Source organism: Gossypium raimondii, chromosome 3, assembly GCF_025698545.1.
Source record: "Gossypium raimondii isolate GPD5lz chromosome 3, ASM2569854v1, whole genome shotgun sequence".
NCBI lineage: Eukaryota > Viridiplantae > Streptophyta > Magnoliopsida > Malvales > Malvaceae > Gossypium > Gossypium raimondii.
In genome coordinates, this window is record NC_068567.1 from 62,603,734 (window position 1) to 62,630,221 (window position 26,488).

At 33.5% G+C, this 26,488-nt stretch overlaps 5 protein-coding genes and 1 non-coding gene across 8 annotated transcripts; 2 read left to right on the forward strand and 4 right to left on the reverse strand.

Annotated features, from left to right (window-relative positions):
* Position 1: 1 nt before the first annotated feature.
* LOC105795486 (LL-diaminopimelate aminotransferase, chloroplastic) lies at positions 2 to 3,573 on the reverse strand. Its single transcript, XM_012625128.2, has 10 exons — positions 3,386 to 3,573; positions 3,161 to 3,237; positions 2,883 to 2,950; positions 2,578 to 2,694; positions 2,341 to 2,403; positions 1,998 to 2,102; positions 1,855 to 1,905; positions 911 to 1,231; positions 620 to 826; positions 2 to 543 (listed from the first exon to the last, which is right to left on the reverse strand). Exons 1-10 carry the CDS (start codon positions 3,466 to 3,468, stop codon positions 250 to 252), a joined length of 1,386 nt encoding a protein of 461 aa, XP_012480582.1. The 5' UTR covers positions 3,469 to 3,573; the 3' UTR covers positions 2 to 249.
* A 207-nt stretch (positions 3,574 to 3,780) lies between these two features.
* On the forward strand, positions 3,781 to 5,760 carry LOC105795488 (uncharacterized). The gene is made up of 4 exons (XM_012625129.2): positions 3,781 to 3,940; positions 4,376 to 4,549; positions 4,853 to 5,123; positions 5,207 to 5,760. Exons 2-4 carry the CDS (start codon positions 4,381 to 4,383, stop codon positions 5,523 to 5,525), a joined length of 759 nt encoding a protein of 252 aa, XP_012480583.1. The 5' UTR covers positions 3,781 to 3,940; positions 4,376 to 4,380; the 3' UTR covers positions 5,526 to 5,760.
* Positions 5,761 to 7,247: 1,487 nt separating this feature from the next.
* LOC105795489 (DUF21 domain-containing protein At2g14520) lies at positions 7,248 to 10,591 on the reverse strand. Of its 2 annotated transcripts, XM_012625130.2 has the most exons (11): positions 10,144 to 10,591; positions 9,865 to 9,941; positions 9,670 to 9,753; positions 9,359 to 9,472; positions 9,197 to 9,283; positions 8,854 to 8,993; positions 8,667 to 8,754; positions 8,309 to 8,382; positions 8,051 to 8,175; positions 7,645 to 7,910; positions 7,248 to 7,558 (listed from the first exon to the last, which is right to left on the reverse strand). In XM_012625130.2, the coding sequence occupies exons 1-11, from the start codon at positions 10,319 to 10,321 to the stop codon at positions 7,514 to 7,516; spliced, it is 1,278 nt and encodes a 425-aa protein (XP_012480584.1). In that variant the 5' UTR covers positions 10,322 to 10,591; the 3' UTR covers positions 7,248 to 7,513. The 2 variants fall into 2 exon arrangements, with proteins under 2 accessions (XP_012480584.1, XP_012480586.1); XM_012625132.2 differs by lacking the exon at positions 9,865 to 9,941 and having other exon boundaries at positions 10,144 to 10,289.
* Positions 10,592 to 17,282: 6,691 nt separating this feature from the next.
* On the forward strand, positions 17,283 to 20,954 carry LOC105795490 (uncharacterized). Of its 2 annotated transcripts, none has more exons than XM_012625134.2 (2): positions 17,283 to 17,397; positions 19,092 to 20,954. In XM_012625134.2, exon 2 carries the CDS (start codon positions 19,145 to 19,147, stop codon positions 20,753 to 20,755), a length of 1,611 nt encoding a protein of 536 aa, XP_012480588.1. In that variant the 5' UTR covers positions 17,283 to 17,397; positions 19,092 to 19,144; the 3' UTR covers positions 20,756 to 20,954. The 2 variants fall into 2 exon arrangements, with proteins under 2 accessions (XP_012480588.1, XP_012480587.1); XM_012625133.2 differs by having other exon boundaries at positions 17,288 to 17,530.
* A 242-nt stretch (positions 20,955 to 21,196) lies between these two features.
* On the reverse strand, positions 21,197 to 21,280 carry TRNAL-CAA (transfer RNA leucine (anticodon CAA)). The gene has a single exon. It is a non-coding gene; the product is annotated as a tRNA-Leu (tRNA).
* Positions 21,281 to 24,408: 3,128 nt separating this feature from the next.
* LOC105795491 (uncharacterized) lies at positions 24,409 to 26,274 on the reverse strand. The gene is made up of 2 exons (XM_012625135.2): positions 25,467 to 26,274; positions 24,409 to 25,383 (listed from the first exon to the last, which is right to left on the reverse strand). Exons 1-2 carry the CDS (start codon positions 26,051 to 26,053, stop codon positions 24,636 to 24,638), a joined length of 1,335 nt encoding a protein of 444 aa, XP_012480589.1. The 5' UTR covers positions 26,054 to 26,274; the 3' UTR covers positions 24,409 to 24,635.
* Positions 26,275 to 26,488: the final 214 nt, after the last annotated feature.

The window sequence follows — 26,488 nt, forward strand, 5'->3', positions numbered from 1 at the left end:
CTTCCATGGAAAAATCGAGATTTTTCTTCCTTATTTGCTTGGCGAATACAGGCGGTTATTTATATAAATAAAAAGGTAGTTTTCAGTGAATGTTATAGGATAAATAAGAAGCATTACTAGTCTTTTCTAAGCATAGAATCTGACGAGATATTCCGAGCAATATTACAGAATTGAGAACAAAAATCATAGAAGCATACGGCCTTTGGTCTCCGGTCTGAAACCGAGGTAACCGGTCAAATGCTATTAGATTCAATTGTAAAGCTGCTTGAATCTTCTGCAAGCTTCCAAGACATTCTCCCTGTGACCAAATGCGCTGACTCTGATGAAACCCTCACCGCCAGGTCCGAAACCACTTCCAGGCGTAGTAACAATGTGGGTCTTCTCGAGTATTTCGCTGAACACATCCCATGAGTTACGGCCAGGGAAGTGAACCCACACGTATGGTGCATTCTTTCCTCCATATACTTTAAACCCAAGCGAGTTGAATGTTTCTACTATAATTTTGGTGTTTTCTTTATAGAAGCCGATCACCTCTTGCATGGCCTACGAAGAAACAAAACCCAAAATCAGGAGTTTTACTCTTGCATGCTTTGACAATAAAGCGGGCAAGGACACTAACCTCGAGCCCTTCGGGTGAAAGGCAAGCCAAGCCACCAGCTTGGGCAATATTAGATGCACCGTTAAAGCAAGTACAAATGATACGGTTGAAGTCTTTGGCAACAGGGAATCCATCTGAGAACAGAAGCTGTTTTGGAACAACAGTCCAACCAAGACGAACCCCAGTAAACCCAGCATACTTACTAAAAGAAGATGTTTCAATTGCAACCTACAATATCGAATAAGGAAATTTACACATCAATTGTATATTTATCCTTTAGTTCTCTAGATAACAAGCAGGGGTGAAGGGAACCTCTTTTGCTCCGGGAATTTCAAAGATAGAACGAGGGTTATCGTCTGACATATACATAGCATATGCAGAATCATAGACTATGATAGACCCATTGTCCTTCGCAAACTTAACCAATCGAGTCAATTGCTCTCGTGTTGCAGCAGCACCAGTAGGATTGTTTGGTGAACAGAAGAATATGATATCAGTTCTAGCAACTTTGGATAAATCAGGAAAGAATCCATTCTCGGGTGTACACCTCATATACTCGATATTTCCGTACTTCTCAACATCTTTTTGAAACTGTCCGGTCTGACCCATGATAACGCTGGAATCTACGTAAGCCTGCATTGAATAGCAAAAATTATAGAGACACAAGAAGCTATTTCTTTTACAGCTAAATGTTTCTCTTCCCCACATTCCGTTATTATTATTTGTTTTCCACAGGTCTACCTAGGTCAAATAAACAAACTAAAAAGTCGTTCATGGTAAGAAAAACCATGGAGGCCCTTGAACAAAAAGTCATTGCATTTTGCCCCCTCTATTAAAAAAATGGACAAATTAGTACTTGTACATTAGATCAAAGAGCAAATTGAACTTTCTGTTAAAAATTCCATCCATTTCAACTATTAAAAACTGGTTACTATTTGTCAGCATGAGGTACACATGACATGCCACGTGTCAATATCTAGTTATTCCTACAACCTCGCCAGTTTTTAATAATACAAATAGATAAAATTTTTAATAGAAAATATCAATTTGCTCTTTGATTTACTATACAGGTACTAATTTGCCCATTTTTTTAGTAGAGGAAAAATACAATCTAACTCTTAATACAGGGGCCTCCATGGTACTTTTACCATCGTTCATTGAAGCTTCATACACCAGGGAACCAGACCAACTAAACATGACATGAAAAAAGTAGATTGAAAAAGATTTGACATATTAAGACAACAAAGAAAAGTTACCGGGTATGACGGGTCTTGCACTGCCATTGTGACACTAGATCCAAAAACAACCTGGCCAAAAGCAAAACCGCAACCCCCAAGATTATTTCGGATAGACAAGTTAAAATACTAATAATAAAAGAAATCTCACAACTAAATCAAACCTGAAGGCGAGATATGTCACATTTAGCACCATCTGAGACAAAAATATCATCATCCTCAATGCCAAGGTTGCGATAGAACGTTGAAGCAAGTGCAGCTCTCAATGCCTGCACAAATTAACATTAAGGTTGTATTTTGAAACTTAATATTTCACATCTAAACATAATAAATGCCATTTATAACACTAGTGAACTTATTTATAGTCCCAATTAAATCCAATTGGGGCCTTTAATTTGTGGTTTGAAAATAATTTATGCGTACTACTAATAAAACCAAACCATAACTTCATTAATGAGCTTCAACTTTGAAGTATACGATTTACGATAAAGACTCAAAACGGCATACCTTTTCACCTTGTTCAGCTCCATAACCACTGTAACCCTCCAGCGTAGACAATGCATGAGACCTCTGCCAAATAGAAAATAATTCAAATGAATATCAGGCCCTACTTGTAAATGTATTTTTCTTTAACCCTATTACATAAGCTTGAATAGATTTTGATGATAGAAGTGAGAAACCTCAGGTAGAAACCAATATTGAGCCGTAAATTGACAAAAAAAAAAAAAAACAAGGAATACTTACCTTAGACATTGCAGACGTAATAACATCTGGAATAGGTTCAGTAGTATCACCGATTCCAAGGCTTATCACTTGTGCATTCGGGTACTTGAGCAAGTGTGCAGCCCTTCTCCTGGCAACCTATTACAAAAATATTAAAAAAGTACACTCAAGAGCAAATAAATGGAACTCGAGAAAACCGACTGAGCAAACCATGTCTTCTTATAAAAACCAATGGCAAACATAATCAGTATCTTGAGGGAAAAGTTTATATATAACATCAATGACAACAAAGAAAAGCATTAGACACAATGAGAAATGACACGGACCTCTGGAAACAGGTAACCAGCTTGAAGCTTAGCTATGTTCGCATTGCGAGAAACTTTAGTTTTGTAAGCTTCAAAACAAACAGAAACCATAATTCAGTCATAAAATTATTCAAGTTTAAAAGCACTTATTGAAAATTAAGTCATTTGTGCAACTACTCATGAATTGAACAGTTTGTTCTCAGTAACATTACCAACTCAACTAGCTTTAAAACAACAAAAATTAAAATATTAACATACCAAAAAAAGCAATAATAATGAAAAGTTATAAGAATGATCACCATTTTGTTGTTCCTGAGGAGTGGCAACACATTTAACTATATTGATGTTTTTCAATGGAACTGAAACACTCTGGGTTCTGCAGCATTGTACCAATAAATAAAAACCCAACAAAAGAAATTAAAAAATAAAATAAGAACATTGTTTAATGATAAAATGAAAGAGAACTGGGTTTTTTGTTTTCTCAGAAACCAAACAGAAGAAAATCAAAAGGGAAAAAATAGTACCTTGAATTGAAACTGGTTGGAGCCAAGTAAGTAGATGAAGATGAAGAAATCATTGAAGTTGATAGATTGTTCATCAGAGACATTTTCAGATTTTTTCCCCCTTTTTTTCCCCTCCGAAATTAATGGAAAAAGCTGCTTCTTTTTTATGCGGCCAAATAACCACAAATGTGATGCCTTCACGATTATAGGCCGAAGCTGATATTAAACCCTAACGGGCTAACCCTAATAATTGGGCTCTTCGAGAGTCAACGTAGTCAAAATTAATTACTTTCACGCACCTTATACCACGTCATGTAGGGCCCAATTTTTGTCTTGTTATTATCCGACGTGGAGGACACCCTTCCCACGCGAAATAAAGGAAAATAACATTTACGCGCTAATTTTAAAATAAATAAATATATACATACTATTTAGGAAAAGTGAAAAAGCCTTCACCTTCAATCCAGAATAAATTTTGGATTAGGGTTTTCGATTTCAAAGGAGAAAAGCGGTGTGGTTGCTTAAATTGATCCGGATTTTCACTTTGGATTTCGCATTAGCCGTTTAATTGATTGGGTAAGTTTACTGATTTTATTGTTTTTGATGTTTATTTTGCTTAGAAATCTTATTGTTCAAGTTGTTTGTGAGGCAAAAAAAAAGGGGTTTTAATTTCATTTTTGGGGGCTTTTCGATATGAACTGCTGGTTTTTAATTGGGTTTTGAGGATAATGAAAAAGGGATTTTTTTTTTCCTGTGCCGATGCGTGTCGATTAGGATAAATGTATTGAACTATGGCTTGGATAATTAAAATTTTATGTTGTTTATATTTGGTGTTGGGGCTGTTAGTCTTCCATGCTAAAATCTCTGGGTTTTCTTTGGAGAAATCAAGAGAGCCTAGTTTTCATATTTGATCATAGCTTTTTAATGGGTATTGATTGTTTTTTTTGTTCAAATTTGTGTTTTCCATGAGAAATCTGTTAAAGTCATCTGGGTTTTAATATGCTATTGCAGCTTAAATGGATTTGGAAACTGAAAACAGAATAGCAGCTATTCTGTTAAAAGAGGCAGCCGAACTGAAACGGCAAGCGGACAAGGAAGGTGTTCATGTTTATCTTCAGCAGCCAAAAGTAAGGGGTCGGCCAAATTCGCGCTTCCTCACCGCTACTGTGCTTGGTGTACAGCAAGGTTTGTTATCCCATTCTTCTATTAAGCTTGCATTTTCTAATAGTAGAGCGAGTTTAGGTTAAGGTTAGTAACAACAGTGACTAGTTTTATGAATTCTCATAAATTCGAATACGAGTGTATGAAAGAACTGAGGGATCTTTTACATACCTTAAACTAATGATGATTAGGTTCTCCTTGAAAGCACAAGTATGGTACACGTGAATCTAATTGATTAGTAGAAAATAAGATGGCAGTTTCCCCTTTTGGATTTTATTGCTAATGCATGTATGCTGTGTGTGCTTGTTTCTTTCCCTTCTTTCTCAGCTAACCGAGCTGTTGAAGTGAATGAGATGTGGCGAGTTCGACAAAAGGAGCTTGAATTAAACGATAGGCTAAAAGGAAGATCAAAAAAAGATACCAGCCACAGCAGGAGTTATGGGGACACTAGCAATTCCTCCATAAGAACCAGTGGGAAGCATGAGAGTGATTTTAGTGCTTCATGCTCATCAAGCAAGAGACCAGCCAAGAGTTCTCGTTCAATGGAAGATGATGAAGGTCTAAGAGATGAAGAGATCGAGGAATTTCTTCAGTCAAGGTTTGTACCTCTAACCAGTTGTAATTTTATCCCCGGCATTCATACGGAAAACTGACTGACACGAACCTGTTTTATGATGACAGAGTGAAGCGCGGTCGAGGTTCTATAGGTTCAAGGATGGATGAAACAGGACCTTACCTACCCACCGACTCTCCAGGAATGCCGTCAACGGACCCCATTATAAGGGAACATCGTGACACATTAGGTCCCAAGAAACCACCTTCACTGAAATCCGAGGAATCTTCTTCCGATGAGGAAGTTCGAGAACATAGACGGAAGAAAGAAAAAGACCATTCTAAGAGCTCAGATAAGAAGCATAGAAGGAAGCATAAATCTAAAGAAAAATATATGGATAAGAAAAAGAAGAGGAAGGAAGAAAAAAGAAGTAAACATCGGAAGTGAGTAATATAAAGGTTTTATTATCAATTTATGTACTATTTGGTGACAATCAATAGTTTAGTTTTATCTAATTTTATGTACCATTTGTGGTAATAATCAATGATTGTAGCTTTGTAAAATGGGTCATTCCGTGTTCTACGATGAAAATATGCATAAAAGCTGACGTTGAGGCTTTCTTTCTTTTGGCCCCCGTTTTAGACCCAATTTCATTATTACTTAGTAAATTCCTTTTTTGTTATGGATGACCGTATAATTATTTAATTTTGTAACTTTTTTCACCAATGGTAATTTCTAAATTTTTCGTAATAGCAATTTTAACTCTTAATAGTTACATATTGAATAATCTAACCCTTAAATTTTGAATCTTGTATAATTTGACTTTTTTACTCTTCTAACCTAAAAATTAAAAAATAAATTAAAAGTTCACAAAATTTGCAACAAACGGAATACTAAAAATTTCAAGATAGTAGTTTTCATCTTTTCTTATTCCTTTTAAAATTAATCTTCAATATCACAAAAAATCAAATTACACACAAAGTTAACTTTTTAGAATCAAAGCTAAATGATATAATTTATAAATGTTTAGGTTAAAGTTAACTATAATGCTAATTTTAAATGCTACCACCATTAGCCCACTAATAAGCGAAAAATATAAATTAAATAATTAGGTAATTATTTTGTAACTTTTCATAATTAAATAACTAAAAAATATTTACTAATAATTAGATTATTACTAATGTAGTTGGCTCAAAAAGAACATGAGCACTTAAACAAACCTATAATCGAGCTAGGCTAAATCCAAATATGGACTATGTTGAGCTCGACTCAAAATTATCTTGATTAAACACAAACTCAACTCAAGATTTAAGCCCTATTTGGCAATTAGTTGATTATTGATTGCAGTGACTGGTTTGATCAACTAATTCTATTAACTGTTTATTTAAAAGTATTTGGTAAAACTTAGTTGATAGTTGAAAGGTGATATATGTAAAGAAAAAAAACTAAACAAACAAACAAATGAAAGCATGACACATTTCATTGTTAGGTATTTATTTGTTTATAATACTTTAGTTTTATTAGGTGAAATTATTGAAATAAAACATTTTTACCAAAGAAATAAAACATTCATTATGAAAATTAATTAGTGAATATTTTTGAATTTTAAATAAACAAATTTCTTAAGTTATTTATTTACAAATATTAACGTTGTAGAAATTGAAAAATATTAAAAGTGTATCAATATAATTGCAAACTATATTCTTAGTAATAATTATGACATGTTCTTAGTATGTAAATTAATGATAATTATGTCAAACTTCGAACAAATTTATAGTAGCATATTTCAATTAATATAAAGTTACATAATGAATCATTTTACACAAATAAATCGGAAATAAATTAAGAATATATAAATATTCAAAAATAGATGTGACAAAGAGTAATTTTGAGTAAGCATATGACAAAGGGAATAAAATATTTTAATCGAACTATAAAAAAAAAACTCAAAAACTCTGTTTACCGAACACCTCATACTCAAAACTACTCAAACTTGATTAAGCTTATTTATCAAATTTTGTACCCGATTAAAATTGTAATCCAGCTTGTGTTCGAAAGATAATAACCTAATTTAATAATATAAGATATATAAAAATAAAAAATAATAATAAAACCCACAACCAATTCGAACGGTCGCTCAAGTTGCTCGAGTGCAAACTCAACTAATAATTATCAAATTGCGAATAACTAGAACAAAATAAAATAAATTCAAGTTTTTACATTACCATACATTTATAAATGGAATGCTTGCTTTTGTCCTACTTACAAAAATATATAGTTTCCATTAACTCGAATGCCTAATGCATTTCGCATACAACCAGCATGTGTCTACACTCTACAATAAGCTCTAACAAACCAAATTCTACTGCGTGCCAAACAAGAAACAACAAATAATCAGTGCCGTAGAAAAACTTTGCGACGAAGTAAGGCAAATGTCATGAGTCATCGTAATGATGATCCGTCTCGTCAAAGATCTCCTCCTGAGAAAGGTCACATCCAAGGCAGATGTGTGAGAAACGTTTGACGGAAATGAAATCGGAAGTTGGCTAATAGTAGGAATATGTACCTGTAAAAGCTCTTCAATGACATCTTCCATTGTTATAATGCCAACAGCCTCCTCTTCTTCAGGGAGCTGTGGAAGTGGACTGCCATTTAGATGTAAGATGTCAGAATCAGTACCCTTTGACCATTTCCGGCTCCGGGAACCACTTTTAAAAGAATCATTCGAAGTGGGAAAGCTCTTCCACTTCTTCAGTGATCGTTTACGTCTTAAAGCATTTTCTTGAGGATATTTCTCACCATCAATGTCAACCTTCACTTCCGGCAAAGGGCCTGTTTCAAGAGAGGAACAAACAGATAAAGACGAATATAAAGCAATAGAGAATTATGCATTATAAACAAGTTTCCATGGACGGGTAACTGGTATAAGTGGAAATTCAGTGAGAATATTCTAATAAGAGGGTGATACTTACTCCTAGATGAGTTGCTAGAAGGCGGCTGGTCTGTCTTGTTGCACTGTCTTACAACAACGGCCATATGGCTATGACCTTTTTGAAATTCATTTAATATATCGTACAACGGTAGAGTGTCTTGAACCCTGTACCAAGCAAATATACAAATACAAATATGGAGGATCAACCAATGAGTATGGTGCAGATAGTGACATTCTTTGCAGAACGACATGAATACAAGTTGTCCATTTCTTTTAGAGTTTATTTAATATAAGATACCTTGGAATCCTTCGTATAGTGACACTCTTCACAGGAACTTCATCTTCAGGGTGGACTGTTAATAAATTCTTGACCTGTGAGATTAAAAGATAAATGGTGTTCAATAAAATACCAAAATAAAAACATTTGAAAGTAAAAGCCTAAGGAATAGGGAAACGTCAAATAAGTAACAAAATGTTAGTGTTCAGAAAGGAACTCGTATAAAGGTGGTGGGATGCATTAATGATTCATGCAACCATTAGCATGGCTAACTAGAAAGCCTGTCATATCACAGAGCATCATCCAGTTGGAAACAATTACATAATAACACTCGACAAACTATAAATGATGTTAGTTTTAGCTGAAGAAAAATTATTACCAAAACAAGTCCAATAATGTTTGTAGGGTGCTCATAATAAACTGGAACTCTGCTATGTCCTTTCTCCAAAATTAAACTCATCAATTCCCTGTCCATAGCAAGCATGTAATGGTACCTTATAAAATCTGAGGGAAATTGAGAATGATATTAAATGTCATGTTTCTTGATAATTTACAGAAAATCATACCTGTCAAGCTTGGCGTTAATATCAATAGCAAATGTTTCGGATATAGGAGTCATGGCATCTTTAGCTGTTTTCTCGGAGAGCTCAAGTGCTCCAGCTATAATTGTTGTCTCATCGTGCGTCAGTTCTCCACCTTTTCCAGCCTAACAAAGGTTCAATAGAAGGATCATAAATCTGAAAGTTACCATGAAAGAAAGCATATCCCCAAAAGGCATTGCACTTACAATGGCATTGATTTGATAAATGGAAACAACCAAGTAAATAGTAACTAGAAGAAAGCAATGTAAACAACTGTAGATAAAATTAAAAAGCTTGTATGCAAAAACCAAGAAGTTGTTAACCAAACCTCGTTCCCGTGCAAATTTACTAGGGTTTTCAACTCGGCTCTTCGAAAAAGTGCTACATGTCCATGGCCTAGTAAAAAGTCTAACAGCTGAAGAACAGATAAGATCAGTCAAGAGAGCAATTTGCAGCATTCAAAGTGAGTATCTATAGCAACATTCATTACCTTGCTTATTGGGTATGCAACAGGAAAACAGATCCAAACAAGAACTTGAACGAATGGAGCTACAGTTGCACCAATTGCCAAACCGTATCGTGAACAGACGGATTGCGGTATTATCTGCACAAACAATTAAATTGAAATTAGGATTCAGGACATGCATAGAACTTCTTGCCTTTTTCTACTATATCGAGTAACACACATCAAAATAGTCGAAACACAAAATGTCATGTTCAGGGTGTAACAAGGATTTCTATTTTCTATCTCTGCCAAGTTCGAAAGCGCTTCAGCTAATACGATCTAAGGTAGATCCTCACCTCACCAAACAGAAGAATCAAGGTCACTGAAATCAAGATAGCACCCCAAGCGGTGACCAAACTATCAAGGAAAATGGGAAGTGCCTGAAAAAAATAACAAAACAAGTTCCAAACATTAGTTAAAAATTTCCAAACAAAACCATATCACAGGTCAGGCTGAAGCTGTATCTATAATATATATATATATACATATACCTCCATTGCAGCAGCATTGCATATAAGTAGTGTACAAAGCAACAAATGCTGTTTTTTGACAACCGGCAATATTTTTTCTGTTTCAAAATGGGGGGATAAAATTAGCTTGTGTACCCTTTTATCTGACTATAATTTCACTAACCATCACTTAACTAGATGATCAAATTTCAATTGTGTCATCTAATTTTTCAGTCTAACATTCCAAATTCAAACCTCGGTCAAAAAAAGGTAAATTATTCCAATCATTCAATTAAAGAAGAAACAAATGAAAAAGAGTACCAGCATGTTTACGATCCTTGGGAGTACCGGACTTGGCAAGAACCTCAAGATCGACGAGACTCATCGACATAAGGCCCAAAGTAAGCCCCGACATCAAACCCGCGAACAATACCAACAACACTACTATTAATATGTGAATAAAGAACTCCAATTCACAACAACTGTACTCCACCGCCATTCAAAGTTCTCTCTTTGTATAAGAAAAACAACCTCACAAATCAAGCAAAAATTAAAATAAAAACTTAGGGTTTCGTTAGAGATACGAAGAGCAAAGATGATAAAGCTCTTCCATTACGAAAGCAACATTAGCTAATAGCAAAAAAACAAAAGAGTAAAGCGAAATCCCGTCGAAAAGGATTCGGTGTAGATTATTATGGTTTTTGTGGATGAAATTGAAAGCTGAAGCTAATAAATGGGATTATAATCTAAACAGCTGTGAGTTTTTCGGTTTTCGAGCTCTATGATTAATTATTTATAGTGATGTTGAGGATGATCTTCATCTACGTGTACTGTTTACTTACAGTTTACTGTTTTTCTTTTTCCCAAATGCAACTTAACTCGTCATTCCAATTTGAGCTTAATTAAGTTCGTGATTCATTTAAATTTAAGTATTATGATATTTAAAATAGAATTGTTTAAATTAAATCGAATTAAATTTTACTAATTTTTAATAATTATTGCAAACATTTAATAGAATTACTCGTTCATCTTTTATATTAATATAACAAGTTGCTAAATACATAAAAAGAAAAATGGTCATTTAAGGCTCTAAATTCCGGGATAAACTTAAACAAATGTTTACCTTCCTCCCGTAATTTAATGATAAATTTAATCATTAATATTTATATATTTTGTCAAAATAATTTTAATTATATTTTTTGTCAAATTAAATCCGACTCATTATCAACTCTAGCTCTATTTTTCACTATACGACAAATGAGTTAAAATTTGTAACCATATGGAAAAGTTAAACCAAAAGATTGCTTATATTTGACAACGTATCTACCAACCGCATACAATGTTGTCGATATTACCATAAATCTATTTTTGGTAAAACCAATATTATATTAAATGGTAATGCCTTTTACCAAATGTTAATTAATTGAGTTTAATTCAAGTGGTATATGTATTATTGTTAATATAAGAGGATATGAATTCAGATTCTTCTATAATTTTAACATCATATTAAAAACAAATATAATCAAAATTTGTAATAAAATAATTAAAATATATTAAAAACTTTTCTTTTGTATTCTCAGTTGAAGATAAGATTTGAATTTAGTCTTATTTAATAAAGATAATATATACATCACAATGAGGGTTGGACCTTATCGGAAAAATAAATAAATGTTGAACAGCTACCATTGATGTCAAATTGTGTCTTGACAATCAAAGGTTATACCTTTTCATTTACGTACTTGAATAGAGATATGTCATGATGTTGGCATTGACAAATGTACTGCATGCATACATTTTTGTCTATACCACTAAATTTAAAAAAAAAATTGATAACGTGACATTTTGATATTGTGTTAAATCATTGTTTAAAAATTAAAAATTATACAAATTTTCAAGCTATGGTATGCTACAATATTTGAGTATCAGGTATAATGTTTTATAATTGAATTAGTGGTTGAATTGTTCAGACCATTGATTATTGATTCAACCGGTTTGATTGATGCTAGGCAAGCAATAATTAAATAAATACTTAAAAATTCATAAAAATAAAAATATTTATTGAAACAGTTTAACCCCTTCATTTAAACTAATGTATTAATCGATTATCAATTTAGCCGGTCCGACCAATAACTCTAATCATGGTCTAAAAACATGGTTGAGATCATCAACTAGTGATATCTTGATTTCAAATCAGAGTTTGAAACAGATTTGATGTCTTGTTTTATCTGACAAACAACCAAATAACATCAATTAGGTAAGCTGTCACCATTTCAGCACTGTCGAGCTTGCGGACCAACTCACATGATGTTTCAATACGACAAGTGCATCAGCATTGCCTTATAATTTTCGCCTCGTCGCTTTTCATGGTATTAATATGTGTTTTCTAATCCTTACATAATTCTTTTTTTATGATCTCAATCAAACTAATTTTTATGATTACAAGTTGCAAGTAAGGACTTGCCGCTCTTACAATAAAAATATTATCATTGAAGATTTTATTAGGGGGATTTCAGTAAGGTTGATTTGGATCGGATTTTAGAATTTTTTTAATTAAATACTTAGTCATGTCTATGTTGAATTTGCCAAGGCTTGGTCCATTGGAGTTCAAGCTCCAACTAGCATCAAACTTACACGAGTTGGAGCTCTCTTTTAGTGATTTAAATATATGTTCATTTTATAATTTATGTTTAAAATTCGTGATTGTTTTTCTTAATAATATTATTTTTAAAGTTTAAATTTAAATTCTCCCTTTAAAAGTGCAATATACGATGCACGAGTTTAAACTCTCTAACAAAGCCTGAATATGCTAGTAAAAAACTATTGCTCGTGGTATTCGGGAGAATCACCTCTTTTTAGGGAAAGAAGCTTCTACGTAGCTCAAAGGCAATGTGCAAAGCATGAGTAGCCAATGGCCCTAACGAATAGATTTCGCTAAGGGTTAGATTTGGGTAGTCAATACGCAACCCAAATCTTCATTATATATATATATATATTACGTATCGTGTTTGACCTTTGACCTTAGATATGATCAGAATATTTAGGGTGTGTTTGGATTGACGATTGAGTGTGATGCATACACTTATTTTCAAGTGTTCATGTGACTCAAATATTGACTTAAAAATCGAAAAGCATTCAAATATCCTAATTCTTCTTATTTTCAAGTTTACTATAAATGACATCAAATTCGGATTTGATATTTAGTAAAGTTAAAATACATGTATTAGATTTTCAATACATAATTATCAAATGGGTAGTTGGATTTAACGTGTTAAAATGTAGTGTCAATAAATATTTAAAAGGGTTATTCATTTCTTTTAATCGTTAGATCCAAATTATTTATACAAGAGGCACACACTTATTTACAATTTGATTCATGGGTTTTAAATATTGAGTAATAAATTATTACTAAGTTTACGTCTTAGCCACTCATCTTTTCAAAAAGTTACAAAATAGTTATTGAACTTTTCGAATGTTTTTTACTTACTTCATTGGGCTGTTAAGTTTTTTTTCTTTTAAAGTTCGGTTAGCGAGCTTCAAGTGATGATTCGACAATCGGTACGATAGATCAATACCCATTGATGAGTAAAATAACATACTATAGATCCAAGTCAATTTGACGAGTAGTGTTGGAGATCGGAGGAGAAAATTGTTTGGGTTTTAGTTCACATATTTGTGATGTTTAAAGTTGTTTCATAAAAAAATAAATAAATTGTAGAAAATAATGAAAATAAGAGCTTTTGATTTGTGTAGGTAATACGAACAAAAAGTATAATTCAATAACGATTTTAACAGCTTATTGATTTAAATGAAAGCTTGTAACTTTTTGAAGTGACCAAAATTTAAACTTATTAATAATTTAGTTATTATATTTATCCTTAGTTATTACTGTAACTTTACAAAGGAAAAGGAAAGAAAAGACACGAGTGCAGTAAGGTAAGCAGGGTCAGGTCCGCCATAAAAGGCTGCCGGCATTGGCTTCTGGCCATGTTGGAGCCTGAGACAGGGAATCTTCTTTGTCTCATCAACCGTGTCAACTCAGACAGAAACGGGAGTGTCATAAGAAAACTGAGTCCAAAAGTCTTAAACGCGAATTCACTGAAGCAATCCAAAATCATTGTAATTTTAAAGGGGTTTTCTTCTTCTATAAATGCAATGAGATCTGACTCCAGATAACATGAGTGCTTTAATTGTAAGAGCATAAAAAATAGTTATTTGGTGGCCCTTGGATTTCGTGAAGGGTAATTGATGTGATTAATGTTGTTATTGGAGCATGATTGAATTGGTAGGTTAAACTGATTTGATCGTAAATCAATTAATTTACTAATTCAAATAAAGATGTTGAACTGATTGAATTGAAAATTGCTCGAAACAAGTAAAAGTCGAAAGTTGAGACAAAAACCAATAATTGAATAAATTTAATATATATCTTTTATAATTTTTAATTATCTATTTAATTAGTGTTTATTTAACTGTTGAACCGATCAAACCAATTGAATTATGAACTAGTGGTTTGATCAGTTCAATTATTAGTTCGGTTGGTAGAATATTGTATGTGACACTCCGAGATTATATCACGTCATCACCTGAAAATTTATACAATTGTTTTAATTTTCAAGTGATGATGTGGCACAATATCAAACTGTCATGCCATCAAACTTTTGTATTTTTCAAGTTTAAGGACCAAAATGAATTTAGTTGCCAAATTCAGGGGTAAAATTTATATTGTCTTTATTAAGAAGAATAATCATGATTTTCAAAATGGATTAATCAAAGATCAAAGGAGAGTGCGGAATGGGAAAACTTTGTTCTAAACTCTCAAAATTTATAAAATTATAATTTAATACATGATAAAATAATAATTTGACTCTCAAAATAATAAAATTTCGATTTAATCCTTCTGAAAACTATAAAAACTATAAATCAATATAATAGTAACTTTCTAAAAATACAAAATATTGCCAAAAAAAAATCATAACTGGACTCCTAAAGTTCATATTTATGGATTGTGGGGCAGAGAATCTCAAACAAAATGTCATTTTGGATTAATCCAAACTATATTTTTGGACCCTCATTAAATTCATTTGAGTGCATCCCCAATATCATGTTATGTGTGGGATCTTCGGCCATTGTTATTACGTCCATAAGATCCTTGCCCCAAGGAGGGACAATGAGGCCCATGCACTAACCAACCTTTGAGTTTTTTTATAGCTTCCATTAAATCATAAAACGAATATTGAGAAAATTAAAAAAAATTATAGATTTTATAACAGTTTAATATTTGATATATTACCTCTAGAAAATTTTAATTGCATAAGAAAAATTCAATTATAGTTATATATATGTTTATTTTTTTGGATGAATGATGAAATCTATTAATCCAATAAAGCAGTTAAACTGCTATAAAAGAGTACTATACGGTAACTATACTTTAAGCTATATAACAAATTAACCAACGATACCCTAAGAAGCACAAAGCGAGCCAAAAATTATATTATATTAAAGAAAAAAATACGTTATACACGGTAAGTGAAATTCGAAATCTTTTGACCCAAATAGTAGCAGTTAAATTTGTTTGGTTAAATTCAAATACTAATCCATCTTCTGCAATTAGATCATTCTAAGTTCCTATACTTTTTTAATTTAAAAATTTCACCCTTAACACCAATGACAGAAGTTACTCTATTCACTTGATTTTTAGTGAATAATATGTGAAAACAATAAACTAACATGATAATACACATATGATAATATGTTTGTACGCCGATTTGAAATAATGAACTATATTTAACGAATTTAACCATTATTGTTTGGTGAATACTGGAATTTTAAATTTTAAAAATACGAGAGACTAATAGTAGAATTTAACTAAAATAAAATATATAACTATACATAAATTTTCAAATTTAGGGCTAAAATGAACTTAATTATTAAATTTAAATGTTAAAATGAAAAAATTTAGATACCAAAATAAACCTAATTAAGGGTTCCAATAATTTTATTATAAATCCTTAATGGAATACACAACGGATGGAATAAGGAAAGCAACATTCGCGTTGAACAGAAAGTTGGCTTTTCAGTTTAGCTTAATTTTGCACGAAATTATTAGCACAATGATATAATAATCAAGTATTATATTCTGATCCGGTTCTAGTTTTTCTTTTAAATAAATATGGTCAAATTTTGGTTTTAGTCCCTCCATCATGCTTAAATTTAATTTTTAGTTTTTTAAACTTACATTATTTTGACATAATTTAGCAATCAATTTTATAATATCATTATTTAATAATGTTATTAACAATATTTTTTATGATATTGATAAAATTTCAAGACATTAAATAATTAAAAAAAGGATAACGTTTTTGTCTTAAAAAATACACGAGCAATAATTTAATAGTGATAGATAGCTAATATGAATATGAAATTAAAATATTTTTTAGCTTAAGTTACAATTTTACCCTAAAACATTTAGTATTATTATTATTTTGATATTCCCATTTTATTACATTTTCATCCACAACTAACTTTTTTAATTTAAGATAAACCTTTTAATTTAGTAATTAAATAATGTTATTAATCATTGTACTTTGTGAAAGTTGTAATTTGAATAATTTTAGTTTATGTAGTTTTCAATTGATCAATCTAAGTCCTTGTACTTTTTTCAAATTTGAAAATTTCGTCCTAACCAAATGGTATCATTTAAATCTAATTGGTAGTAGTCATATACTATGCGTACATTTGTAGATTTAGTCTATATTCTCCAATCGGATCTTTTTAAGTCTTTAGTGTGTGATATATGGAAATAAGAACTAACATGATATTACATATATGATAATATGTTCCACACATCGATTTTAGAAATAATATAACTTAATGAATTTAATAGTTGTCATTTGGCCAAGAGTAAAATTTAAATTTAGAAAAGTACGGAATCAATTTGACCAAATTAAAGTATAAGTACTAAATTTAACACTTTCGCAAAGTATAGGGACTAATAGATAAATTTAATTGATTAAATAAGGGTAAACTACATTCAAGGTCACTAAACTATTAGTAAATTTTCATTTAAGTCATTGGACTGTTAAAATTGCTATTGTGTGACCTCCTCTATTTGCACTAATCAAAAACTCTTCTTCCTCTTTACTTTTAAAGTTCATTTTTTTCATGGAATAGCTTTGAACATCGTGAACTTGTAAACCAAAATCCACCATACCGATAATTGTATGGTCTCTTGGAATTCACTAGCTAAACTTAAAAAAAACTTAATAGCATCGTGATTTAAATAAAAACAATCGAATAGCTCAATGACTTAAATAAATTTTTTTGAATAATTCAGTGACCATTTTGTAACTTTTTGAAGTTGAGTGACCAAAACGTAAATTGACTAATAGTTTAATGACCATGGATGTAGTTTACCCATTAAATAATGAGTTAAACCAACTTCTTCTTTTTTTTGAGGGGTTGAGGGACCAAAAGGGAAATCTTGGCGGCGAGAAGAATAGTACTGACTAGTGGGTGTAAGGGAAATTTTGAGGGGTTCGTCTTGGATCCAGAAGAAGAGGGGGCAGTGAGAAAACTGTGAAAGACTTTCCCTTTACCTCATCTCTCTCTCTCTCTGTCTCACACACACACACTTGAAACCATTTTTTTGTGTTACACATTTGACTGCTTTCATCTTTTTTATCTGCAAGTCCCTTTTTTTTTTCTCCAGGTATTTATTTATTTTGGCTTCATCATCCAGTTTTGTTTGGATCTTGTGTACTTTTATTCATCAACTTTAGCAAGTTCTTTTGTTGTAGTTACAGGCTTACAGCATGATTTTTTTCTTCATATTTTGATTCTTTGTTTTGGTTGCTATTTTTTTGGGGGGGGGGAGGGGGAATGGTTTTTTGTTTATGAATATCTAAATTTGTTGGGTGTTTTTGTTGTTGCTTCACTGTGCTGTTATTTAGGGCTTCCATGGAGGGGTTTCCTTTCATTTGAGCAAATATCCCTTTTTTTCACTTTAAAAATAAATCTTTATAATTTTTTTGATAGCTTGTGATGTGGATTTGAACTTGGTTCATTCTTCATTAATGGAGTTGAACCAAGGGGTTTTCATTAATTTGCAGAGGAACTGCTATTTCCTTTGATATATTTCATATATCCGAAGTTCTTTCATATGCTAAAGCATTCTTTATACCATATGAGACTGTAAATATCACTATAATTCAATGCCATGCATGGTTTCAATATGGATTAGTTTGGATTCTTTGATTGTTAAATGAGATGGCTTGGTTCTAGCAGTTTAGTACCATGAAATAACATTGAAACCTATTTGTTAATGCTAGTATTGAAAATATAATGAGAGATAGTATGATGGAAATGGTTTAATGCATCCATAGGTCTCAGAAGAAGTGGAGTGAACTTCTTCCTGGGTCATTTGGACTGAGTTCGATTCTTAGAGTCATTACTCATTACTATTGGGAGGACTTTACCTGAACACCACCCCGGCTTGAACAAGAATAGTCTCAGCTCGTAAAACATATGAGGACACCAATAGGTGGTTGGAAGAATTGGAGTGGATTTTTTCCCGAGTCATTTGGACTGAGGTTGATTCTTGTAGTCGTTAATATTGGGAGGGCTTTACCTGAACACCACCCTAGCTTGAACAGGATTGGTCTCAGCCCATAAAACGGACCTGAGATAAATAAAAGAGAAATGGTTTAAAGCAAAATTTCCTAATGTCCCTTCTTTCCCACTTCATTCAAATCAGTCTGTGCTTCTATCATTTATAGGTGGCTAGTAATGAACTTAGAAAACAACCAGTTTATGTGACGGGTTTCGAAAAAAAGGTCATAAAATTTGCCTGTTCTTTTGATTTTTTTCACATGTTCTTGAAAAGGACACTTCCTCCTTAAGAAATCATATCGAAATCTTAAACAAGACATGTGATCTTGTTTGTTTGTTTGACATCACTTGTTTTGACTCTTAGTTTCACAAGTTATACAAGAACAAGTACACTTTTTCCTGTAAGAATTTGAAAGTTGCCTCTTGTTCTGTTATTTTTGCTGAATGAAAGTTGACCATATTGATTTCAACTAGTTGTGGTATTGCGGTTCCATGTCAGTATAGGCATAGATTGCATTGTTTCTGAATTGGTTTTATGTCAAAGATATTGCTGAGAATTTGGGTACTTTATAATTTAGCATTCGGATATGATTTTGGTCACTCAAGTATACATTCAATTTGATTTTTCAAATGGTTAATCAGTCCTTTTAATCAATTTTCAGTCAATATATATAAAGGAAGGAAATCGGTGTTGGGGGGTCTTTGGATTTCCATCATGTTCAAGAAGACATCAAGTAGAAACCAAAGATCGAAAGGAATCAGGATAAAACATGTCCTTCAGATTTGTCTGTTACTCGGGGTTTGCTTCTGGTTAGTCTACCAAGTCAAGCGCTCACATGATAAGAGAAAAGAATTTGATGCAAAAGATGCTACAGTCTCTGTGAAAGAACAAGCCGATGATTTGATCTTAAAATTCGGGAGGAAAGACCTACCTCGCGTGCAGGAAGCATCTAAGAACTTCAAACACGAAGAAGAAGAGGAAGAAGAAAATGTGATGGAGGATGAAAAAAAGCACGATGAAGAACAGGAAGAAAAAACTAAGAGGCTAGAAGAAGAGGAGCATGAAGGAGCAATAAAACACGAAGAAGAGGAACGGGTAGAAGGAATCAAACGTGAAGAAGAGGAGCAGGAAGAAGGAAGTAAACACGAAGAAGAGGAGGAAGAAGAAACAAACAAACATGAAGAAGAAGAAGAGGCTGAAGAAGTGCGGAGCAAGCATGAGGATGAAGAGCAAGAAGCTGAAATTAAGGATGAAGAAGCGGAAGATGAAGGAAAAGTAGTTGGAGATGATGAGGTCGATGAAAACGAGCAAGAAAGAGCAGATGCTGAAGTTGGTAATGAAGAAGAATTAATGGACGAGGACAAAGAGAGAGAAGCCGAGGGTGATGATAAAGAGAACGAGGAAAAAGAGAGTCATGAAGAAAATGAGGAGTTAGCAAATGATCAGAATGCCGATGGAGGGGATAGGGATACACACGAGGCAAGAGAGGAGCAATACAAGGGAGATGATGCTTCCAGTGCCGTGTCCCATGACACACAAATTACTACCTCAGAAACTGACAAATTAGAAATGGAAAATCCTAATGACAACTTAACAACGAATGTTTTGGAGCAGGAGAGCAAAGCCAATGCTACTGAGAAAACCGATGGTGATGAAAACAAGTCCGAAGGTAAACAATCTGAAGGTGGTAGCTCGTCTACTGGTGATGAAAACAAGTCAGATTTGAAGGCCGATGAAGGTAAACATTCCGAAACTGGTAGTTCCTTGAACATGACGGACGGTAAAGAAAATGATCACGACACTGGATCATCAAACTCTGAGCATATCTCTCCTCAAAACACAACAGACACAACCGAGCTCATTGTCCAAGCAAGCAATAACTCTACGGAAGAGAGTAAAGAAACCAACAACGAGGCTGCAAAAGAAATTCCGGGTTCACTGCAAAACGGGACTTCTGCTTTAGATACAACAGGAGGTGGTAGGGTTATTGAAGAAATATATAAAGAAAAAGCCAATGAGACCGTAGTAGATGCAAGCAAGATCGAGAACGTAGTAAATGTAACAACCGAAGGTAAAGGTTTTGAATCTTCCACGAGCAAGGAGACTACTGATAATGAGAAACAAGGTGACAATGAATCAAATGGAAAAGATGAAAACGAAGACACTTCTTCCTCTAATGAGACTGTGGATGGAAATCATAACGACCCCATTGATACTTCCGACAATTCGGTTTCACAAGAAGAGAAAGGTACTGAAATAGATTTGAGTACATTGCCAGATACAACAACGGAGGGGGCGGAAAATGAAGATAGTGTAGCTGAATAAAAGTTCTGGTTATATAAATGGTTTGTTCAGTTTTTTGTGAACTGCTTTAAAACTGGTAATGTTTTTTTAGAGAGCTTTGTTTCTACTTTATTTAAATATCAAACTATGTTTAGAGAATACGGTTTCTTCTTTAAAAATCAAAATGTGTAGACTATTATATTATGTTGTTAGTGGATGCAATCTGTATAATTTGTGGCAAGTTCTTTTATGTGAATATTATTTTTCTTTTAAATCTTTCATCTTCCATTTGTTTGGCATGGCTTAATGCATGAGTGTGGTGTAGTGGCTAAAAGACATGGCTTAGTGCATGACAGCATGAGTGGTGAGAACAATGCAGGTTGTAATTAGATGTCAAGGTGGTGGTGCAGTGGCAAAAAAACATGCAGTCAAAAATTAGTGTAGTGGCTTAGTAAGTTAGACTTGCTGCAAAAACGCAAAAGCTGTCAGAAGTGGGATTTGAACCCACGCCTTCTCACGAAGACCAGAACTTGAGTCTGGCGCCTTAGACCACTCGGCCATCCTGACTTGATGAACAAGACCTGTAAATTATTCTATAAGATAATTTCATAAATTTTTTTTCTTTGTTTACCGCCATCTGTGATCTCATTTTTATATTCATTAATAAAAATTTAGGAATAAATTACTTTAGTAGTCATCCAACTATTAGTAAATTTTGTTTTGGTCATTAAATTATAAAAGTTACAAAAATAGTCATTCAACTATTCGATTTTGTTGTTTTGGTCATCAACCGCTAACGGTGATATTTTTAAAATTAATATAATAACAACTTTAACTCTCAACATTTATAATTTACATCAGTTTAGTCTTGATTTTTATAAAAATTAGCCCTAAATATTTACATATTTTGTAATTTGATTTATTGTTTGCATTATTGCTTCTTTGTGACATTGGAGGTTAAATTGTTTTTGTTAGCTTTTTTGGTGAAAGGGTCATGTAGAAAAATAAAACTGTAAATAGAGATCAAATTACACAATACATAAGTGTTGAAGGTATAAAGATGAAATCACTAATAATTAAATCGCTATTAATTTCTATTTCATTTGAGGGGAAATAAGAATCAGACAGTATCCAAAGCCTGAGATCCCTGTCATGTTACAAGAAATCTTGAAAGAAAAAACACAGCCTCAAATTGTTAAAGACAGGCTGTTTAGTAGGGCAATGTATGAGAATTTTAATGATGACAGAGAAAGAAAACTTTTCACACCATTTATCCACATGATCCCTTTTCTGCTACTAATTGAGGCCACAAATCCAGGCCGAGATACATGCTTGGCAGCAGATTTAACCTCAAACTAATTGTAGGTTACCAAATGCCAACCTGCTTACATGACATTCTCTATTTAGTCACATTAACAGCCTTACACCCTTTTGCTGAGAAGTAAAGCGTATATGGATGGCTAGAAAAGTAAACTAGTGTAGAAAATAGTTGAATATGTATTCAGCTTTCAAGGTTCTTTTCAAGTTGATGTGAATTATACTTCAACACCATCCATATTGTCCATGTGCATGATCAACGTAATGCGAGAGGCATGGTCTAATCTTTTACCAAAAATCTTATTACAGGTCCAATAATTGCAGTATGTCTAGTTGTTAAAGGCAGTATTAGGTGCAGGATTCATTTTCAAAAGGTGTATCATATACACCAGAAAACAGGGCTCATAAAATTTTCAAATGAACTGAGAAATAGAGCAGAAATAGGTAAAAAGTATCATGGAGGCTTTTGTATTAAGAGTTAGTTCTTGTACGTTAAAAATTTCATCTAATTGTACTGTTAAAAACCCGGCTAACGGAATAACAAGACAATGACATGTGACGTGCTATATGTATCTTATGTTGACATATAGAGACCAATATTTTATACTAACATGAATGAAAGTTTTAATATAAGGATTAGTTTACTCTTTAATCTAACTTAAAAGGGATTAATTGACTCATGTTAAAGGATTAGTTTGCTCTTTCACTGTAGCTGCGAAAGAAGGTAACGGCTGAAAGATTCTTGATGGTCATGGTACCAAGAAATGGCCAAAAGGCTATGTGAATGACGTAAAAGTAACCAAGTAGAGGGCTTTTTTTCAAAGATTAAATGCACAGAAACAGCATAAGTGAACCCACCAGTATCAGCTGCCAACTTAAAGCCTTCATATAGGGATGAAAGAGATGTTGTGTGTTTTCACCTCATTTGGAAGACTTCACCATATCACACATGGAGACTTCACCCATCAGTTTTAGAGGTAATCTGGTCACCATCTCACCCTGTCAAATGTTGTATGGCTATAGATACATGGTCCTCACACGCCCTACACACGTCTCACGGGACTTGGAGAGCTATATTAGCCTTTCCCCATACCTTATGGGGTTCCTCATTCTTTCAACACGAGAAAACCATAAGTGAAAGCACCTATGACTCTCGGCCTCGGAGTGAACCGCCATCAACAATCAAACCCGTATTTGAACCCTTTTTATTCCTCCCTTGGCCGTCCTATTGGTCACAGATAAAAACTTCTAGCATAATCAATGAGATTTACAAGGGAGTAAGGACACAAGTTATAGGGACTTTGATGCATATCTCCAACAAATTTTTAGATTCTAATATGCCAAAAATTTAGCTACTTTTTAAGATTTGGTACACTCTAAAAGCTAAAATATGCCAAAAAAATGCTTCTGAAATATCCAAGAACTTAAGTATTCATATGCTTTCTTTTTCGGTTTGATCAAAATAGTCCTTGGCCTTTCACTATCCAATAAAAGCTAGTCCTATTATTAGCCTCATCTTATAATCATATCTGCACCCACTAATATGAAAACTCCATTGAAGTTGATGAACATTTAATTGATTTTGCTTATAGTAGCAGAAAAAAAGTTCAACAAATATCACCCAAGTAATAAATGTTGCATTATGAAAAAAATTAAGTCTTTGGAGGACTAAATCTGCTTCTACATTAATCCTTGCAACTTGACATGTGGATTTTCTTCAATCCAACACTTCCACATGTCCAACATAGGATTCCCAGTCACAATAAGTCATATATTATATATGGTTAATATAATATTTGATCTCTAAATTTAATTTCGATGTTCAACTCAATACGGTTTTTCCAAATTGATACTTTTTTTTAACAGTTAAACACTTAAATTTGGCTTCAATATTCAATTGGGCACCTGAGCTTTTTTTTTGTTCCAATTAAGTACCTATAATTTAATTTAGATACCAAATCAAACATTAAAGCCAGACTCAAATACTAAACCCGTGATGAAAAAAACTCAAGTTTCAAATTGGAAAAACTCATATACCAATAGAGGCGAATGCAAAGGGGGCAGGCGGGCCCCTCCCCCAATGGAAAATTACATTTCAGCTCCCGTATGGTAAAATTATACTCTAACCTTTAAAATAGAAAAAAAATTATTTAGTTATTAAAAAAAAATGATGAAACCATAAACTAATGCATGATAAAATTATATTTTGACACTTTCTAATTTTTTTTCTAGATTCACGGTTGAATACAAAATTAGGCTTTTAAGCTAAACTCAAATACTTAAGTGTATCGAAAAAATATTCATGTACTAAACTGAACATTAAAACTAAGCTAAAAAGAAAAGGATAATAAGGTATTATCTATAATAAACAAGAAAGATGAAGTAGAAAAAGTTAATTTAATAAAATTAAAAAAAAGGGAAAAAGTATGAATGCCATGTCCGCACTGTACAAATAATAATTAAAAAAATCCAGCTCAAGGGATTTGCTGTTAGTTTATCTGCCGAATGAATCATCCCCCAAAAAGAACACCTCAGATCAGTTTTACTTTAACCACTAAAACCAAAACCTAGAAACGACAAGAAAATTCCCACCACCACCACTAGATTAAACGACAAAGTTCTGAGTTTGCTGTTGCCTCAGTTCTTTCCTTAGCTTTTGATTAAAAGACCGACAAGCATCCATACTTAGATCCATAGCCGCTGCTAATGCCACGAAAGCTGCTGCATCCTCCGTGCATGTCACGTGATGCACCCCTACTTCCACTTCCGGTTTACTACATTTCCCCGTTCCTTCCACCGTTGATGACATCACGAACCCTCCCCTGAATTGATTTTGCGGCGAAAACCCGAAATCTGATCCTGATCCGGATCCTGGTCTTGACCCGGAACGTGATCCTGACCCGAAATCACCACTGCTTTGTGGACTTATTAATGGGGTTGATAAACTTGTCATATCCACGGTGAATTTCCCGCCAAGTTTGGTGTTGATGGTGGAGCTGGCGACGGTGGATGTTACACTTGCGGCGGTAGTGATATCGTCGTGGAAGAGGTCGAACCTGTATCCAATGGCGTCGGTGAAACTAGGTTCACGCCAAGCTTCGAGACGACCCCAAGGTTTCCATGTTCCACAACCTGGTCGGAGAATTAACCATGCACCGGGGTTGGATTTTGTAACCCTGTCTGAACCAGGAGATGGTACGAAGGGTGTCACCATTGACGCCATTGCTACCGGTGAACCAGTAAGGTTATGGATTGTAATTGACCACCCTTTTCGTTCTTTAGAAGGCTGGTCTTTATCTGTTTTTAATGAACGTAGCCATTTCCTTGGAGCTTTTGATTCAGACAAAGAGGATCTGCACAATAACATAACCAAAAATAAAAACTTTATAATGTAAAAGAAGATCCTTTGAACTTTATATAATAAAAAAAAGCTTACCTTGATCCTAGGTTTCGGTCGCTTGTGTTTCTAAAACCAAACTTGCAAGTAAAAACAGCTTGTTTAACACTTCCTTGAACTTGAAAAACCTGTGGACTACATTCAGGTTCACCACCGAACTGGAACACGAATCTTGGGTCTCGTTCGGTTCTAACCGTTAAACACAACTGTAAAGATGATCCATTTTTGCCTATAGTAACCCATCCATTGTGAGCCACACACGGCCTTGATTCAGCTCCGCGTAGATCCAACGGCACCGAGACCTTCCCTAGTAATTTCCCGGACGACAACCCACACGTACTGCCGCTTCCGCTGCCACCGGCGTAAACCTCGATGGAAACTTTATACGACGAACCCCATTTCGAGACGATGTTATCGATCTGAGACTTGCTAAGACTAAAACAAGCAGCCAACGGTTTCTGAGAAGAACAGCTGTTGGTTTCTATGTCTTGTTGTGGGATTGTAGCTACTTGGTGTGGGAAGTTCTTGAGTTTAATCTTGCAATAACATGAAGAAGATGACTCTGTTGATGGGAATTTTAGGGCTAAATTACCCACCAGGATCCTTACAAAGTGGCAGGGATCCATTTAAAAGTTTGGGTTTTCTTTTCTTTTTTTTCCTTCTTCTTTGGGATGAGGATTTTTTTGGACCTATGGGGGAGGGATTCAAAATAAAGAGATTTTAAGAGCAAAACGTAAGCAAAAAGAAAACGAGAAACCAGGCTGTAATATTAGCTGGGGGGTTACTGCAGACAAGGGAAGGGGACAAGGATGTGGAGCCAGCCAAGAACCAGGTGAGGTCAAGCTCAGCATCACGCCTTTGGGATTAAACCCCTCCACTGAGATTTTTCAGTTTTTTAAAGTGTCCATTTTAGTGTTCTTTTTATGATAAAAAGGGAAAAGTTTTTGGGTAAATTCAATCTAAGGTCACTAAACTATTATAAGTTTACTTTTTGTTTACACAATTTCAAAATATTACAAAATGATCATTGAACTTAAGTCATTGGGTTGTTAAGTTTTTTC